The 17,858-nt window shown below is 56.9% G+C and overlaps 1 protein-coding gene across 1 annotated transcript in view; it reads right to left on the bottom strand.

Annotated features, from left to right (window-relative positions):
* Positions 1-2,630: 2,630 nt before the first annotated feature.
* The window catches only part of GFAP (glial fibrillary acidic protein), a 29,715-nt gene continuing 14,487 nt past the window's right edge, over positions 2,631-17,858 (bottom strand). The window contains exons 4-9 of the mRNA XM_084615967.1: positions 16,775-16,936; positions 15,975-16,100; positions 14,619-14,839; positions 13,851-13,894; positions 11,878-11,963; positions 2,631-6,293 (exon numbers count right to left, since the gene is read on the bottom strand). Of these exons, the coding sequence (XP_084472093.1) occupies positions 6,258-6,293; positions 11,878-11,963; positions 13,851-13,894; positions 14,619-14,839; positions 15,975-16,100; positions 16,775-16,936 (675 nt within the window). The 3' untranslated portion in view covers positions 2,631-6,257. The remainder of the gene's footprint in view (positions 6,294-11,877; positions 11,964-13,850; positions 13,895-14,618; positions 14,840-15,974; positions 16,101-16,774; positions 16,937-17,858) is intronic.

Below are 17,858 nucleotides of genomic sequence, written 5' to 3'. Positions count from 1 at the left end.
AGCAGCTGCCACCTTCCAGCAGCAGCCCTTTAAATCCTGAGGCCCTAGGCCAGATGGGGGCGCTGTCCATCTCGCTCCCCTTTTCCTTTGTAAGGGGTAAGGCAGGTGTTAGTGTGGTGATGCTGGCTGAGCTGCTAAACCTGCCTAAATACTGTGCCAAGCTCAGGCTGTGCGCCAGGCCCTGTAACCCACGTGCACCAGCGTGTCACGTTACGCCCCAGGTCTTTGGGGCAGGGCCTGTCTCTCATGTGTCTGTGCAGCACCCAGCAGGACAGCCCCCTGACCTTAGCTGGGGCCTCTAGGGGTGCTGCTGCCATAGAGCTAATGAATTATAAAATATTAATTGACGGGGATGAGAGCGCTCTCTGGAGAGGATCCCGGGGCACAGAGGGCACTGCAGGCCCTGCCATCTGTGGTGCCTCTCTTCCAGCTGCCAGCCTTGTCAGTGCCCGATTGCTCTCCCCTGGGTGCTAACTCCCTCCACCCACTTCTCTTTGGGAGCCTGCCCGGAGTTTGGCAAGGCCAGGGTAACCAGTGCGTAGGTACTGGGGTGCTACACTGGAATGTGTCAAATGCCTTGAGCACTGCAGCACCGGGTGTTGCAAACTCTGCCTAGTGGAGAAAGATGCTTGTGTCTGTAGGAGACTGGCCACATGGGGTATCATGCCAGTTCAGGCAAAGAGTCCAGTCATCCAGCTGGCCCAGTCTCCAGCCATGGTCAGCACCAGCTGCTTCAGAGGAAGGTGCAAGAATCCCCTACTGGACAATAGTGGAATAACCGGGCCTTAAGGGAAGTGTCTGCGTAGCCCTGTCAGTGGTTGGTTTATTCTCTGAAGCAGGAGGTTTTACATACACTTTTTTGCCTCTCTCATGTAACTGTGGATGGTCTCACGCATTAGCCATTGACATTCCACCAAGCTCCTGTCTCAGTGGCAGGCTGTGGCAATGAGTTCCACAAGCTAAACCATATTGTGTGAAAAACAACCTCTCAAGGAGCTGCCTTTGAGTTTCTCTGGATGTCCCCTGAGACAAGGTCGAGAGAAGCAGTTGGTTTACCTTAGTTTGGATCTCACTGTCATGTTCCCTAAATTAAAGAGGACTGGTCTTTTCAAACTCTCCTCATATAGAAATCGCTCTAGGCCTCTGCTCTCTTTTGTCACCTGTCTCTGAACCTCACTTGTGCTGCTATGTCCTTTCTGAGACAGGGTTACCGACACTGGACACATTAGTCCAGGTGAGGGTGAACCACTGATCTATATAAAAGTATTAGAAGATTTGCAGTGCTACTTACCATACCTGTCTGTGCATCTTAACACTGTCTGCCAGACCCTCCAGGGTGTGTGTTGGTTCACACCAGTCTCACTGGCGTGTGTGTCTTTTCACACCAAACCCTCCGAGGGTATGTGTCAGTTCACACCAGTCCCACCAGTGGTGTGGATCGGTTCACACCAGTCCCACCCATGGTGTGTGTCGGTTCACGCCAGTCCCACCCATGGTGTGTGTCGGTTCACACCAGTTCCAGCTGTGGTGTGTGTCGGTTCACACCAGTCCCAGCTGTGGTGTGTGTCGGTTCACACCAGTCAGTGATCTGGGTCCTTGTTTGCTTTTCTGCCTACTCCCTGCACTTTGAGCACGTGGCTCTTTCCTGAGGGACTGCGGTTAATTTGGAGCCTGAACAATGGGCATCAGTAGGTCGGATTATTCCTTCCAATGGGCTTTTCCTTGCAATCGACAACACTGAGTTTCATTTGCCATTGTGTTACCAGTTCACCCTGATTGGTTGGGTGCCTCTGACTTTCCTGACCTTTTTCTCAAGTCAAGGGAACTTGGTGTCAGCTGCAGATGTTACCACCTCCCTGCTCACTCCCTTTTCTAGGCCTGGGACACTGGGGCAATATGCTGAAAATTGGCTTTGTCCCAGCTCCTCCCTGCAGCTCAAGCCTGTGCTTTTGCTGCTAAAGTACCCAGGTTCAATCCTTCTTCCTCTCTCCTGAGGCATGACGGGATCTCTTCCCTGCTCTGTCCAGATAATGCTGCCTGGCTGCTGTATTCCACACGAGGGTCACACCTACAGCACTCGTGTGCCTGTCCTGCCATTTGGGAAAGTTGCCATATTATCTTGGAGCCAATTGGTATCCGCTGCCTATTTCCCCTTCTGCGTCTGAGTTCCTCTCACAAGCCCCATGGCACCACAGCATGGCTGGGTGTTGGCAGCTCAGAAGTAGAACATCTGGAGTGTTACGGATGGGGCTGAAGTGCATTGGCAGAACTGTCATGGGAGGACTGTAGCAGGGAGTGCTGAGCTCCCCATGGAGACGCTCAGCAAAGACACTGGGGCTGGGAGCTGGACCTGCCATAGGGCAAGTTTCGGGTCAGGATTGAGCTGCTTTGGCAAAAGCTGGGTGGGACCGCAGGCCTGGAATAGCAGGGGGCCTCCAGGCTGGGTGTGAGGGGCACTGGTGGAGCAGAGGGTTGGGGGGATGCCAGCTGGGACTGGTAGAGCTAAGCTTGCCCAGGAGCTGCCCACTCTAGTTTCTTGCAGATACAACCAACTGCTCATTTTTCTGAGCACTGAACGCAGCCTCCCCTGGTGCGGCGCAGGGAGATTTATCCAACCAGCACAAAAGCAGTGCTTGCTTTAGCTTTATTTCTCGACTCAGGCTGCTGCTATTAGCATATGAATTCAGTAGCCCCACGCAATGCAGAGCGCAGAGCGAGGGTTCTATGCAAACGACACACAACACACCTGCTCCCTGGCGCGCCTCAGGCCACCTCCTACCTAGGCCCCCCACACACCCCCGGCCTTCCAGGAACAGCCCAGGGCAACCAATTCCTGCAGCTCTGGGGACTCTGTCTCTGGTTTGACCCTGGCCCTCCCTGCGGCTGGATTAGGGTCTGGGCTCTGGAAACAGAGGTTCTGAGGCCAAAGGTCCCTGCTCCATAAATGACGAATGAGTTGGGGCAGGGCTCCATTCTGGGGGCCCATGTGGAGACACTTTGAAGGGTTCTGGTTTTAAGAAATGCTGGGCACCCACCTCTGAAAATCCCCCAGATCCCCAAAACCTGAGCTGCCCAGAATCTCTGATCTCTGCTGAACAGGTTGGCACCCAGCTGGGAGAGTCACTCCAGGGCCCAGCACAGCTGCTGCAGGTGCCTTGCAGGGCCACGTCAGTGCCACCATCCCCTCAATGCTCTTGTGGAGACTCTACAAGGAGAGTGTTGTCTAGTGGGTAGGGCACAGGCGTGGGAGCTAGGGTAGCCAGGGGCTACGCTGGCTCTGCCACCGCCTTGCTGGGTGAGCTTGGGCACGTCACACCTCTCTCTGCCTAAGCTGGCCCAGCTGCACGTACGGGATGATAATACGCCCCTGCCTCTGGGGAGCTGCAAGGTTGCGTGGATTCATGGTGATAACCTGCACTCAGAGCCTGCGAGCAGTGGAGCTAGCGGCCATTAGATCTTCGCTCCTCAACCAACCATGCACAAGGGAAATGGGGCGGAGGGCTCCTAGCACCGGGATGCAGCTAGATATGGCAGCCCTGGGTCAGGAGCGGGCAGGCCCAGTCTAGCAGGCTGAGCACTGGGGAGGTCATTCTGAGCAGCTCTTTGATGAGTTATGACCGTCCTGCCCTGCGGGGTGGCTGGCTCACATTGGCTTGGCTCCGTGTATAGCGGAGGCCCGCAGGTTCAGGGCAGTGGAGCAGGGCTGACCTTTCCACCCCACACACGGGTGCGCTCGCAGGATTCGCTGCCCACGTGTGATGGCTGGCAGGGTCTTTGCCAGGCAGTCCCAGCTGACTGGGCTCCTATGGGACACAGAATATGTAAACTCTGGGCCTGCTGCCGCCCCCCTCTCCCGCTGCCCATCTCCGTGTGAGGCTGCAGGGTGGCAGGCACTGGGGGCGTGTTGGCATGCAGATCACAGGCAGAGCATGGCCCATAGGGGGCTGCAGCGCAGCTGGGGCTGGAGTGACAATGGAGCCTCCTTCCTCCCCAACGCGGCTATGGTCACTAGGAGCATCTCCTGCCCCTGAACACACAATGGGGCTCCCAGACAGGCCGGCCCCATCCGGCTCCTCTCTCACCCTCCAGTCCCTTTCTCTCCACCCTCTCCATTTTCACATGCATTAGAAATGTCCAACTGGGGGAAGAAGCACTGGCTGGTTGAGATCAGCCACCTTGCTGGCTCTACACCCATAGTCACATCCCTGCACTGTATTCACCCCGGCTGCAATGCAGCCACCTCTGGGGCAGAAGGTGGCAGCTGTTCACCGGCACACACCACTGTCCAACAGTTCAGGACACACGGAGAACAATCCATAGAGAGAGTTCGACATAGAGCCAGATTCTGCCACCCTCCCGAGCCAGAGCGGTACCTCCCTGAGCCAGGCACCCTCTGCTGGCACTGCTCCACAGAGTGAGCGTTTCAGAGCAACCCCGTAGGAAACTGGGAGACAAGGGGCCCCGCTAACAAACCCTTCGCACTGGGAGGGCGCAGGGACCCTCCTGGGCTTTAACTCATGCTGCCAGCCCCTCCTGCCGTAGGGCCTGCTCTGTAATGGCTCTGCCCCCTCCCAAACACCAGTGAGCTTCCCTCAGCCTGTCTGGGAGCGAGGAAAATACCCCCCCCACACACACACACAGATGGGGGAGCTAGCGGCCTGCTCTGCTCCCAGGGGAGCCAATGGCAGGGAGCGCCTGACCCAGTCCCGAGCCCCTGAGCCCCTGACCTGGCTGGTCTTGGCCCAGACTGTAGCCAAGCAAGGCACAGTCAGCTCACCAGCTCCCTGGCTCTGCAGTGCCGCTTGGAGGGGCCGTGACAGCGAGGGCTGGACACCGCCATCACCAAGCAGGGCAAACCTGCGCCTCACTGCTCAGCAGGGCCCCGCCGCTCACGGCCCTCGCAGCTGGCCAGCCCGGGGTCTGGGAACAGGCCTGGATTAAACCACGAAGCTGCCAGGAGGCTGCGGCCCGCAGCCCTCCCCTCATGATGGGTCTGATGTCCTCTGTGCAGCCTGAAGAGGCTTCGTGGCCTCCTGCCAGCAGCAGGGAGCTGTTTCCCTGTGAGGCTCTGTCCCTCCCGTCCCCTCAGCTCCTCTGGCTAATCTGCCTGGTGCTCAGTGAGCAGGAAACATCCGTTCCAAGCCCTCAGCACAAAGGGGGGACATCAGCCAGCCCAGCCCCCCCGTGTCCAGGGCTCTTGCCTCCAGTTCCAATCAGCTCTCCTCCACATTAGCCCAGCCGCAGCTCCTGGGCCGGCCAGGGCCTTCGGTGCAGCGCGGCTGCCTAGTGCCTTTGCCTCCCCCAGGCCCACCGCTGGTGCACTGGGCGGCAGGTGCTGCTGCACCATCCCATTGCAGGGGCCAGGAAGCAGAAACCCTGCTCCTTTGGGCCCAAGCCCATCACAGGGAGGGCAGCAGCATCTCCCGCCCTGGAAGTCTTTCAGCCTGATCTCCAAGAAGCTGGTGGGGGGGCGTGAGGGGCTGTGCTGAAGGAGAGCTGCTCTCCACAGCATCACCCCCCCTTGCAACTCCATGGGGGTCTCCCTGGGCCAGATCATGGGCGCTGTCAGCATTAACCCTGGGCAGACTCACACTCAGGGCCCCTCCTACCTCTCCTGGGGGTGCCTGGGCCTGAGCCGGGGTCAGGGCCTCAGCCATCCTTGGGGCTTTGAGATCTGGGGCAGGTGGTGGGGTGCAGCCAAATCCCACCCCTTGGCTCCAGCAGGCCGTGGAAACTCTGCAGCCGCTGGGCCAGGGATTTGGCCCTTTCTGTGGGCATGAGCTGGGCCTTCCATTGCTTTGCCTTCCCTGCGCAGACGGCCTCCTACAGAGCCCCCCAAGGGAGCCGGCGTTCATGGGTTTCTGGGTGGGCCCAGCACAGCCCTATCCCTAGGTGAGCTCTGGCAGCCTCAGCAGGGCCTCAAACACCACCAGGCTCTGGAGCAGCTCAGCAGGCGTCTCCCAGAGGGGCGCGACTGCCGCGGACCAAGGCAGACGGGAGACTGGGCAGGGGCAGCGGGAGGGAGAGACGGGGCTCGGAACAGTGTGCAGCGGTTCTAAGGGGCGCTGGTTACTCTAGCTCCTCGGTTAGGCTCGTTAGCGCCACTCTCCGGCAAGCGAAACACGCTCCCTCCATGTGGGTCCCTCGCAGCAGCTGAGCCCTCCTGGTTCCACATCAGAGGGGCTGAGTGTCAGGCGGGATCTACGCTGCTAGAGATCTACAGCTACAGGCTAGCCGACCCTCACGCTCCACCCGCCTTAGTCCTTGTGCTCCTGGGTGGATTCCTTGGTCACCTGTGGGCAGACAGAGGGCAAATGTTACCATCATGGCCAGTCACTGCCCCCCTCCACTGGCGGGATTTCCTTGGCTTGGAGCCAGCCGAGGGGCCCCCAACCCCTGGGAGGCCAGGAGGCAAGTCCCTAGCAAGCCCCACTCTCCTGTCGGGGATTTGTCCCTGTGAGGAACCAGGGCTGCACGTGGGTGGGGCGGCGGGTTAGCACGTACACCTCGGGGCTCCCTGAACCCGGCCCCGCCATGGCGCCCGGGGGCTAGTGGCTGTGCAGAATCGCTGTGCACAGCACCGCCTGCTCTAGGGTCACTCCCTGTCTCCCTGGCCTGCCCCCAGAGCTACTGTGTGGGCAGTGCAAAGCTGGTCGAGAGGCCCCTGTGCTGGTGAACTCCCTCGGTGGGGTCCTCCCACCAGCCCCATGGTCCATCTGCACCTGCTACGCCACAGACCAAGGGTGGGTCTGGCCTGTGGGGCTTGAAAATTCCTCCTGTCCTGCAGCGAGGCTCGCTGAGTGTCTGGGAAGCAAAGCGCAGCCCCAGGCTGCCGGGTGTGGCATTGTAGGGCTCCAAGACACCGGCTCTGGGGGGCCTGTGTGGGGCAGTTATCTGGCAAGCTGGAATGTGCCTGTGTCCTACAGGGTAGAGTGGGCTCACTGTAACCAGAGACAGTTCACACCCCCAGCAGGCGCCCCCCGGACGTACTCTCTCTGCCCCAAGGTCTCCTGGCACGGAGCAGGAGAGAGGCAGCCAGTCTCTGTTAGCACAGAGGAGTCCGGACCCCTGGGTTCTTTTCCCCGCACGGTCACTGGAAGCTGGCACCCCAGTCTAGCTGTGCGGATAATGCTAGTGACCCCCCTGGCAGGGCTCAGTCCACCCAGGTTAGCAAAGTGCTTGGCTGGAGTCCCTGGGATGCCAGAGGCTTGGAAAGGGTGTTACCGTTCCCACTGCAGCTGCCTGCACCTGACCCAGTGTGTTTCTACTGAGCCAGCCTGCTGCTCCCCACCCCAGTGCTCCTGCGGGCTGACACAGCTTGCTGGGACTTGCAGCTCCTCAGTGTGCCAAGGCACCGAGGGAGCATGTGGGCTGCTCACACCCTGGGGCTGGGTCACTAACATGCCAGCTTTGCCCCTCCGTGCCAGGTGTCAGGAAGGGTCATGGCCCAGCCTGGGACCTCCGAGAGCCAACATTCAAAGTCACGGACATCAGTGGAGTAGCCCTCTCAGTCTGTATCCACAAACACAGCGAGGAGAAGTGGGGTTTTTACCCACGAAAGCTTATGCCCAAATAAAGCTGTTAGTCTTTAAGGTGCCACCGTTGTTAAAATGCCCTGCAGAGGCTGTGTTGAGTTTTGCCTGATCCTCTAGTATAACCCCACCAAAAGTTTGTCTTTTCAGCCCCTCTCCCCTTTGTTCCCAGGGTGTGAATACTCCAGGAGAGACAGCCCCTGCCCCAAGGTTTACAGTCTAAACAAGAGAGACCAGAGGGGAGGGGATATCTTTTACTGGACCAGCTTCTGCCGGGGGGAAGGGACAAGCTTTTGAGTGACACGGAGCTCTTCTCCAGTGTGGGGCAGGAAGCCAAATGCAAATTGGGCTGGATTGTTAAGCAGAAGGGGTACCTGGAGTTGGAGGGTGTCACTTGAAATGAAGTGGGTGTAACACACACACCTCTTGGGTGTGGTGTTCTGTCCCATCTAGTGGCAGTTAGAGAGAGATTAATGAGCCTGCTACAGCCTTAGATAAAGGGCCATGGGAGCTTTTAGCTCACGCAGCGAGCAGTGGTTCTCAAACTTTTGTACTGGTGACTCCTTTTACACAGCAAGCCTCCGGGGGCGGCCCCCCCCCCACACTTTATGAATTAAAAACACTTTAAAAATATTTAACACTGTTATAAATGCTGGAGGTGAAGTGGGGTTTGGGGTGGAGGCTGACAGCTCGCGACCCCCCACGTAATAACCTCATGACTCCCAGTTTGAGAACCCCTGCAGTAGAGGCTAATGCACGAAGCTTCAGAGGTCCCTGGTTCGATCCCGACGAGTGGGGTCTGTTGGGGTTACATGGGCAGTTGTGGGTTAGATTGTTATGCATAAAGGGTTTGAAGTGGGTGTGACGCTGGCAAGCCAGGTGCCAGCTCATGCCAAGGCCCAGGGCCTCACTGAACACTGACAAATGCAGAGCTGGAAACCAGTCTGGCTCGGCTGTGGGTCAACATAGAGTTAAAACAGGGTTCAGTGTTATAAGGATGTGTTTCCTGTTTAGACTTCATGGAATGCTTGTAGGATGCTGCATGTATGAATCCTGCTTATAATAGCTGCATCCCCTGGTACAAAGCGATATCGAGTGTTTGCACCGCAAACCTCTGTGATTGTGTAACAGGAAAAAGAATGAATTAAGGGGAAGTAACTGTCCTGCACACTAGGGGGCCCATTGGAGGCAAATGAGGCTTTGTGCAGCATCAAAGGCCAGACACTTCTCTGGCTGCACTCCTCACTCCCTCCAGGAAGGGGAGGCCTGCGCATGAACTCATCCCACCAGCTTGGCATCTGGGGTGAAAGGGATACAAAGGAGAAACTGGGTTGCTTTTTATGTCTGGTCGCAGAAGGGCAAAGATTCCTAAGCATGAGCAAGAGATCCCCATTCTGTTTGGCATGGGTCAGCCCCAAAAGACATAGAGAGCCGCTTACTGTGGAGGCTTATATTAAATCAAAGACTGGAACTCATTTGTGTGTGTATGTTTGTGTTTTAACCTTGTAAATAATTCTCATTTCTTAGTTAATACATATTTAGCCAGGATTGGCTACAGGAGTTGTCTCTGGTTTGAGATCTAAATACAATTGACCTGGGGTAAGTGACTGGTCCTTTGGGACTGGGAATAGCCTGAATATTGCTGTGATTTTTGGTGTAATGTGACCATCTATTGCATTGTCCAGCTTGCCTGGGTGGCAAGACAGACTGGAATGCCCAAGGGGACTGTCTGAGTCCACGGTCAGCCTGTTATAGTGCTTTAGGAGGTCACTCTCATTACTGGGTTGGTGAAATCTAATTATGGAACATACCACCTGATTGGGGTCTCTGTCCTGCTTTTTGACAGTCTGCCCTGAGGCTGGCATGCATGGTTGTGAGCTGCTCTAGACAGTGAGCAAGTAAAGGTAGCAGGCAGTGGGGTGTGTTATGAATTGTTGTAATGAGCCATAAAGTGTCCATGTTAAGTCCATGTTTTTTGGTGTCTAGCAGAGTTATGAATTTAAGTTCCCAGGCTCATCAATTTGTAACACCACACTGCCTGCTACCCTTAATTACCCACTTCAACCCCTTTATGCATAATAATCTAACCTAGAACTGCCTGCTTCATTTCAAGCCACTGCCTCCAACATGCCTTAACGCTTCTGCTTAACAAGCCATCCCCATTCGTGTTTAGCTGGGATGCTCAAAGTACCTTTCCCAGACCTGAAGAAGAGCTCCGTGTGGCTCGAAAGCTTGTCTCTCTCCCCAACAGAAGTTGGACCAATAAAAGATATTCCCTTCCCCACCTTGTCTTTCTCATATCTTGGGACTGACCTGGCTACACCAGCACTACAAACAGTCTAAGGACAGAGGACAGACGAAGGGTGGGAGAAGGGAAGGATCATTCACCCCAAGTTACAGATGGGGAACGGAGGCTCAGATTCATTAAAAGCCTTGCCCAGCATCACACAGTCTGGGGCGGAGGTGGGACTTGAGCCAAGATCTCCAGAGTCCCATGTGGTGCCGTAACCACACAGTGGAAACGGCTGGAAATCAGAATTTCTATTCAGCTGGAAATTCTGATTTTCAGAGACTAATGAGTTCAGAGTCAGAACAAAGAGCTGACATTTCCTTTGCCGCACAAACTCCAAAACACAGGGCATTTTGGGACCATCAAGTCATTGCATTCTGATAATGTTAAAACATGGCCCTTTGATAAGGCGAAAACATGTTGTTCTTACTCAATAGTTCTGATTCATTTTGTTTAGACTTTGATATTACATTAAATATTAATTACAATAAATAGTGACTAGTGAACATAATATAACATTAAATCAATGTTTTAACATAACACACAAGTCCAAGTGAAATGCCTCGAAACACATCAGAATGAAATGGCTTTACCATATCCAAACGCTTCAGTGTTATCAAAACGCCACATTATCGATCTAGTTGAAAAGAAACGAGAAAGCCAAAACATTCATTTCAACTTTCTTCTGTCAAAAATGGCACCAGAATTGACACTGAGGCCTCGTCTACACTACGAAGTTTTGTTGGCAAAAGTTATGCTGCTTGAATTAAAACCGCTGTTGCATGTCACACTAGCTCCTTGTGCCGGCAGAGTGCATCCATGCTAGCAGCTCTTGTATCGACACAGTGCCGGTGGTAGCTATCCCACAATGCAACTGGCCGCAGGGTGCTTTGGGAAGGGTTTGCAGTGCCTATTGGGGCAGATACAATATCACATGATGCAGGTTTCTTAATCCCATCCAATTGTCAGCCGCTTTTCAGCGGATGTGTGCGGGGGAAGAGAGAGGACGGGGTGGGTCTGGGGTGGGAAGACAGCAGGCTGACCAGCCTATCCTGAGAAGGGGGAAGGGGACACCCCCCACATCAGCTCCCTCTCTGCTCGGCACAGCAGTCTCTCCCGAAGCAGCCCGCTCTGCCTGCCTGCCTACGGTTCCCTCCGAGTTCTCCCACAGCTGGGAGCAGCATCCTGAGCAGCTCTGTGAGCTCTCCCTGCTGAGGAATGTCAAGGCAGCATGGCTGTCCCCTGCCCCCCGCCCACCCCGTGCTCCCCGCCGCAGCAGTCTGCCTGCCCCTGTGTTCCTAGGGCAGGGCAGAGCAGGAGCCTTCCAGCTAATGATTTGCTCTTTGTTCCCCAAAGGGAGCAGCAGGCTCAGCTGTCAGACACGTCCCGGAGCTTTGAAAGGGGAGGGCGCATGCCTGCCTCAAACAGTGAGCAGCGCCGCCACGGCGGGCATTGTGGGATACTGGCGGAACCCCGTTCTGTCGACAAAGCAAACAGCAGTGTCGACCCTGACGCTTTGTGCCTCTCCTTGAGGTGGTTTTATTTGGTCAGCAAAACAGCAGAGTTTTGCCGCCAAAAGTCGCTTTGCAGCGTGTACACCTCCCCTGTAGTGTAGACAAGGCCTGATTTCGATGACACCGCATTGTCCAACAGAACCGGTTCCACTGAATTGTCTTGCCCAGCATTCCCGCACAGCAGTACGTCCTTCCCCAGCGCCTGGCCTGCCATACACCCCAGCCTTGCTGCACACCTCACCAAACACACAAGGGGAGTCACTGACTCGGCAGGCAGTCGACTAATGGTGAGATCCACCAAGAGAACAACCCCCCTGCTTCTCTCCAGGAGAATGCTGCCCCTGCTAGGCCGTTACAGCTGTACAGCTCAGCAAGTGAGGCACATGCCCATCACCCCCCAGGACCAGGCCCATTCAAGGCCCATTACTTGGAAGCCCCAGACAACAGGGAACTGCAGCATGGCAAGGTCAGGTGGTCTCCAGCAGGCAGGGGAGGGGTGGGGATGGATGGTGGGGCAGGGGCAGGGGAGACCATCTCCTACCTCTGCATCTCTGGTCTCCACAGTTTTGACCACGATGTTCCTCTTCAGGTGAGCCTCAGACACTGACTTGGTATCCAGGCTGGTTTCTGTGGAGAAGAGCACGTGTGGTCGTTGTCTCCACTCTGAGAAAGCCCAACCAAGCAGAACAAGGCAGAACGAAGCACCTAGGGCCACACAGGCTGCCAGGTCGGGCTAGCTCTGGGCCTGAGCTGAGATTCCCTGCACATGGCACAGGAGCCATGAAACCTGTCCCCGCGACAGCTAACAGCCCTTCCACATTCACAGGGCTCCAAGATCTGTTAGCAAAGGGCTCTGTGCTCCCCTCCCTGACTCAGACCGGGAGCGGAGCGGCCCACACAGCAAGTGGACCTACAAGCCCACGCAGTACCCTGCATAGGTGCTGGAACAAGGGGTGCTGCCGCACCCCCTGGCTTAAAGTGGTTTCCATCATATCCAGGGTTTACAGTTTGGTTCAATGGCTCTCAGCGCCCCCACTGCACACATTGTTCCATCACCTCTGGTACCCTGTGGACTATCTGGGGCTGTCCCCTGGCATGCCCCTGGCTGGGCTGCCCCTGACATGATACTGTTTGTTCAGATGGATCTGTGGAGTTCGTGGGCTGCACCCTAGCCCCGTCTCTGTGGGGACTGCCCCGGGATGGGAGCAGCCGCGTATTATCGCCTAGGCCGACAAGGCCTAAGCCTACGGCGGCAAATTTGCAGGGGTGGCAAATTTATAATAGCCACAGGCATCAACTTTACCCAGCACCGGTGGGTGCTCGTGCCCCCCCGGCCCCGACCCCACCCCAACTCCACCCCTTCCCTGCCCCCATAGCAACCCCTTCCCCAAATCCCCAGCCCTGCCTCCTCCCCCGGGCGCGCTGCGTTTCCCTCCTTCCCAGGCTTGCCGCACCAGAGCACCGGGAGGGAGAGAGGGGGAGAAGCGGAGCAGCGGTGCGCTCAGGGGAGGAGGCGGAGCGGAGGTGAGCTGGGGGGCGCCGTGGGGAGCTGCCGGTGGGTTCAAATGAATTTGTAAAAAAACTAAAACAAGTTCATATGGGGCAATTATTTCAGGGCCTAGGGGTGGCAAAATCATTAATCCGCCACTGAGTGGGAGAGTCACCATGGGTCTGCCCTGTCTGAATTCCTACTTGGAAAGGTACATGGCCCGGGGTGAGGCACCGCTGCTCCGAATCTGCACCTCCTCCTGCCCCCCAACACACCCCGAAGCTCTGGGTTCCCTGGGGCTCCCCCATCCCACATTGCAGGGTCCCCCGGCACAGCAGAGCAGACTGCAGAGAGAAGTGGCTTCAGGGACACTCTCAGGGCTCCTGCACCTGTTACAGGGTCCCCATGTCACCGGGCTGGGTCCCAAAGGAGGCCACGGCGCAGGCTTCCCTTCACCTGTACCTCCTGGAGTCTGGCCTGGCTGGAGACAGGGAGCATCAATGTGCTGGATGAGTGGGCCCAGATCAGACCAGTGGGGCCCCAAGCCTGGGAACCTGCCAGTGACAATACTCAGACTTTACAGGCCACTGAAATCCCCAGGCTCTGGTTATCCCTGTTTGGCACACAGTGGGGAAGGGTCGCCCACGCTCACGTAGCAGGTTAGTGAGAGGAGCAGAGCCAGGTCTCCTGGCTCCCGGTCCACTGAACCAGCCCTGATGCGTCAGAGGAAGATGGGGAAAAACCCACAATGCAGCTGGCCAATTGCACAACTCTGTGCATTATGGAGACGTTCCCCACAGTGCTCAGCGTATGCCCTGAAGCATGAGATTTGATGGCCCCCATCTTAGTGCCTCTAGCTGCTATCACATTACCCAGCCCTTCCTCCAGTCCTGGCCAAGAGTCAGAGCCTGCACGTGGCGGGGGCAGTACCATGGGAAAGTGATTCCACACCCAGACGTGAAGGCGCGATGTAGCCATGACCACCCATCCCATCCCTCCTCCCTTGGGGCGCGCAGCGTCCTGACCTCGGATCTGCAGGTTGGAGAAGGTCTGCACGGGGATCGTGATCCTGCAGAAACAAGGCAATCGGAGAAGCACAGGTGTGAGACGGGCCACACAAGAGGCACTTCCCAGGCAAGGCTGCCTCTGAGTGACTGGGAGAAGGGAGGCCTTTGCTGGGAAACCCACGTGACAGGTCCAGCTCATCAGGGAGCTCGAGAACAGCCAGGTGACTATAGGGTTGCCAACCCTCCAGGAGTGTCCAGGAATTAAAGATTAATCTTTAATTAAATATTATGTCCTGTGATGAAACCTCTAGGAATCCATCCAACCAAAATCGGCAGCCCTAGATGACAACTGGCCCATTCCCACCACGTACCTAACCCAGCCATATACCCTCAGCGTCTGGCTGTCTAGACACTTCTGCTTGCAATGATGCTGTTGAGGTCAATGGGTTGCAGGGGGACAATTGAAAGTCATTCGTTTCCAACAGCATATGGAAGAGATGGGCCCATGCTGCCAGGCTTGGATCCGGTCCTAGCTTTCCTCCAAAGGTTAGGAGAGTTTGGATCCAGAGTTTTGGTTCAGGCCCTTCTCTAAGTGACAGAGCATGAGACCCTAGCCATTCAATCCAGCGGTGGCCTGGAGCACCTGTTAGCTAAAACAAGGGGTGCTGGGTTGGCAGCCCTGGGCACTGGTGTCCCTCTGGGTATCCACGGAACAGGTTCCTCAGAGTCCCCCTGAAAGAATGAATTCCCCTTCCTCATCCTGCAATTTGTCTGCAGGAGGCTCACCTGCTTTCCTCTCCCTCCAGGAGCTTGCGGTAGGTGGTAATCTCAATGTCCAAGGCCAGCTTGACGTTGAGCAGGTCCTGGTATTCCTGGAGGTGCCGAGCCATCTCCTCCTTGAGGTTCCGGATGTCCTCCTCCAGCTGGATGACGGTGTCCTGGTAACTGACTGTCTCAGTGGCATAGCGGTCCTCCATCTCCCGCAGCTGCCTCTCCAGGGATTCATTCTGGGAGGGGCGGGGGTGAAGGGCTGTTACTGATCTGCCTTCCGTTGTCCACCCCCAGGGATCATGTCAGAGTTGGTGACATGGCACTAGGAGGCCAGGGTCATGTGATCCTAACAGGGATCATCACGCTCCAGGGCTGCTACAGAGAGGCCAGTGTGGGCTGCCCCACTGGAGCAGATGGTCCAGTCCCCCACCTCCTGCCTGCACCAGACCAGACCACTTCGCTTCAGCTGCTATCCTTTCTTCTCGCCCTACGGGAGCAGACCCTGTCCCCTAGCCCCTGCGGGAGCAGACCCCATCCCCTAGCCCCGTCTCCTGTCTCTGCCCTACGGGAGCAGACCCCAGGCCCCAGCCCCGTCTCCTGTCTCTGCCCTACGGGAGCAGACCTCGGGCCCCAGCCCCGTCTCCTGTCTCTGCCCTAAGGGAGCAGACCCCATCCCCTAGCCCCGTCTCCTGTCTCTGCTCTACGGGAGCAGACCCCAGGCCCCAGCCCCGTCTCCTGTCTCTGCCCTAAGGGAGCAGACCCCATCCCCTAGCCCCGTCTCCTGTCTCTGCTCTACGGGAGCAGACCTCGGGCCCCAGCCCCGTCTCCTGTCTCTGCCCTACGGGAGCAGACCCCATCCCCCAGCCCAGTCTCCTGCCTCTGCCCTATGGGAGCAGACCCCAGACCCCAGCCCCATCAGCAGTCTCTGCCCTATGAAAGGAGACCCCCAGGCCCCAGCCCCGTCTCCTGTCTCTGCCCTATGAAAGGAGACCCCCAGGCCCCAGCCCCGTCTCCTGTCTCTGCCCGACGAGAGGAGACCCCAGGCCCCAGCCCCATCTCCTGTCTCTGCTCTATGGGAGCAGACGCCTGGCCCATCTTGTCTGGCCGCCTTCCTCTTTGCACATTACAGGAACACAAGGGAGCCCAGCATTGTTTGATATCTGTTGAGTCCTCATTTCCCAGCTTGGCATGTTTGATTCTGAGCCGAGGTTTATTTGACAAGGTTAACTGGAGATGAGGGGAATTTGGAGCCCAAAGCAGGGCTCAGTGATGGGGTGATGTTCATTGGGAGGCCTGTGCTAATGGAGGGCACCCAAGGGCCCATGCGCTGTCTCACTGCAGCCTGCCCCTGCCCCCAGCACCCACACCTACCATTCCCCGCAGGGACTCCAGGTCGCAGGTGAGTGCCTGGAGCTGGCGCCGGTACTCATTGGCTTCTTGCTTGGCCAGGCGCAAGGCTTCGATGTTCCGAGCTGCCGCATCCGTCAGGTCTGCGAACTGAGGAAGAGGAGTTAGTGCACCTGGCCCGGAGAGGTAGGGACGTCCCTCCCCAGGGAGAGCGCTCAGCAGGGGCTTGGTGCCCCGGGGAACAGGAAACTGGGAGAGAACAGGGTAAGATGACGATGGTGATACCAGCTGATTGAACAAAGTACTCCAGTGGCTGGAGCAGGGGCTTGGTAGCCAGGATGCCTGGGTTCTAGGCCCTGCACTGACAAGTGGTTAGAGCTCAGGAGTCAGGGCTCCTGGTCTATATTTCCATCCTGCCACTAACTGGCTGTGTGACCTTAGGAAAGTCTCTTAACTGCTGTTTCTGATCTTCCCCCATGTGTCAAAGGGGGAGAATAATCCCCCGCGGCTCCTAGGATGCGGGGGGTACAACTAGTGAAGAGCTTTGAGATCCTGGTGTGAAAGGTGCTAGTCAAAGACAAACATCTAAGTATTATTATTCCCACAGCCTTCATGAAGCCAGGAGACACTGCAGGGGAAAGTCCCATGAACCAGCCCTTCCAACCTGTCTGGTAACTCCCCTGGGTGGCATATAGCACATGGGGCATCATGCAGGGGCGAGCCACAATCCAGTGCCAGTCAGTAAGAGACAGAAACTGCATGTGCGACCCACAGGGCGCTTCACTGGCAGCCCCGGTCTGAGGGCCTGTCTCAGGCCCCGTTACCTTGGACTTGTACCACTCCTCGGTCTCGTGCATGTTGCTGGAGGCCATGGACTCGTACTGAATGCGGATCTCCCGCAGCGCAGCCGTCAGGTCCGGTTTCGACATGTCCATCTCAATGTGGACCTGCTGCTGCGCCAGCTGCTCCTGCAGCTCTCTCAGCTCCTGCAAAGATGCAAGCGAGGCGGGTGGGCGGCACGGAGACAGGGCTGTGCCACACCCAGGCCGCAGAGCCGCGCGCCGGGCACAGGACTGAACATGCCACGGTGGCCACTGCGGATCCCGGCGTGGCGGGGATAGCCCGCTAGCTCCCAAGGGATGGAAAGGGCTGACCGTGTGGGAGATTGGGTCAGCCACATCCCTTCTGCAGTGCCCACTGCTGGCCACTCTGTGGTCTGACATTCCATTGCTGTGGCTGCTACAGAAGACCTCCATCCAGCCGTCCTTCTCTGGGTCTCTGGACAAGCTGGTGGAAATTACCAGTCCCTGCCTGGGTTTACGGGAAGGGACTCCCATAACTCACACACCCAAAGGCTGACAGAAAAGGGTGGAGTTGACAGGACAGCAGAAGAAGGTGTAGGCCCTCCTCATGTGACTGTGGGGTGTAAATTACACCGGCTAAGATCCCCTGACACCCCTTCACAGATGCAGAATTTACACATCACCCTTTGAGTTTGGGCCAAAGATTTCTCCCTCCTTGTCTCTCCTGGCTGGCAGGAATAATGGGCCAGGTGATGGGAACCCAGCACGCAGGTGCACAATGGAACTCAAGGGAGGGCCTGGGGGAGAGGTGAAACCGCCCAAAGGAGAATGACGAGCCATTTGCACTGTAAGGTCCCTGCCTCTCTGGATAGCTGGGCCCAGGCTGCAGTGCTTGGCAAGGCAAGGACAGAGGTCATAAGAACATAAGAACTTAAGGACAGCCATACTGGGTCAGACCAAAGGTCCATCCAGCCCAGTATCCTGTCTACCGACAATGGCCAGTGCCAGGTGCCCCAGAGGGAGTGAACCTAACAGGTAATGATCCAGTGATCTCTCTCCTGCCATCCATCTCCACCCTCTGACAAACAGAGGCTAGACACCATTC

This window comes from Lepidochelys olivacea (assembly GCF_965140295.1).
Source record: "Lepidochelys olivacea isolate rLepOli2 genome assembly, chromosome: 27".
NCBI classification, from domain to species: domain Eukaryota; kingdom Metazoa; phylum Chordata; order Testudines; family Cheloniidae; genus Lepidochelys; species Lepidochelys olivacea.
This window is presented reverse-complemented; position numbering and strand designations above follow the sequence as displayed.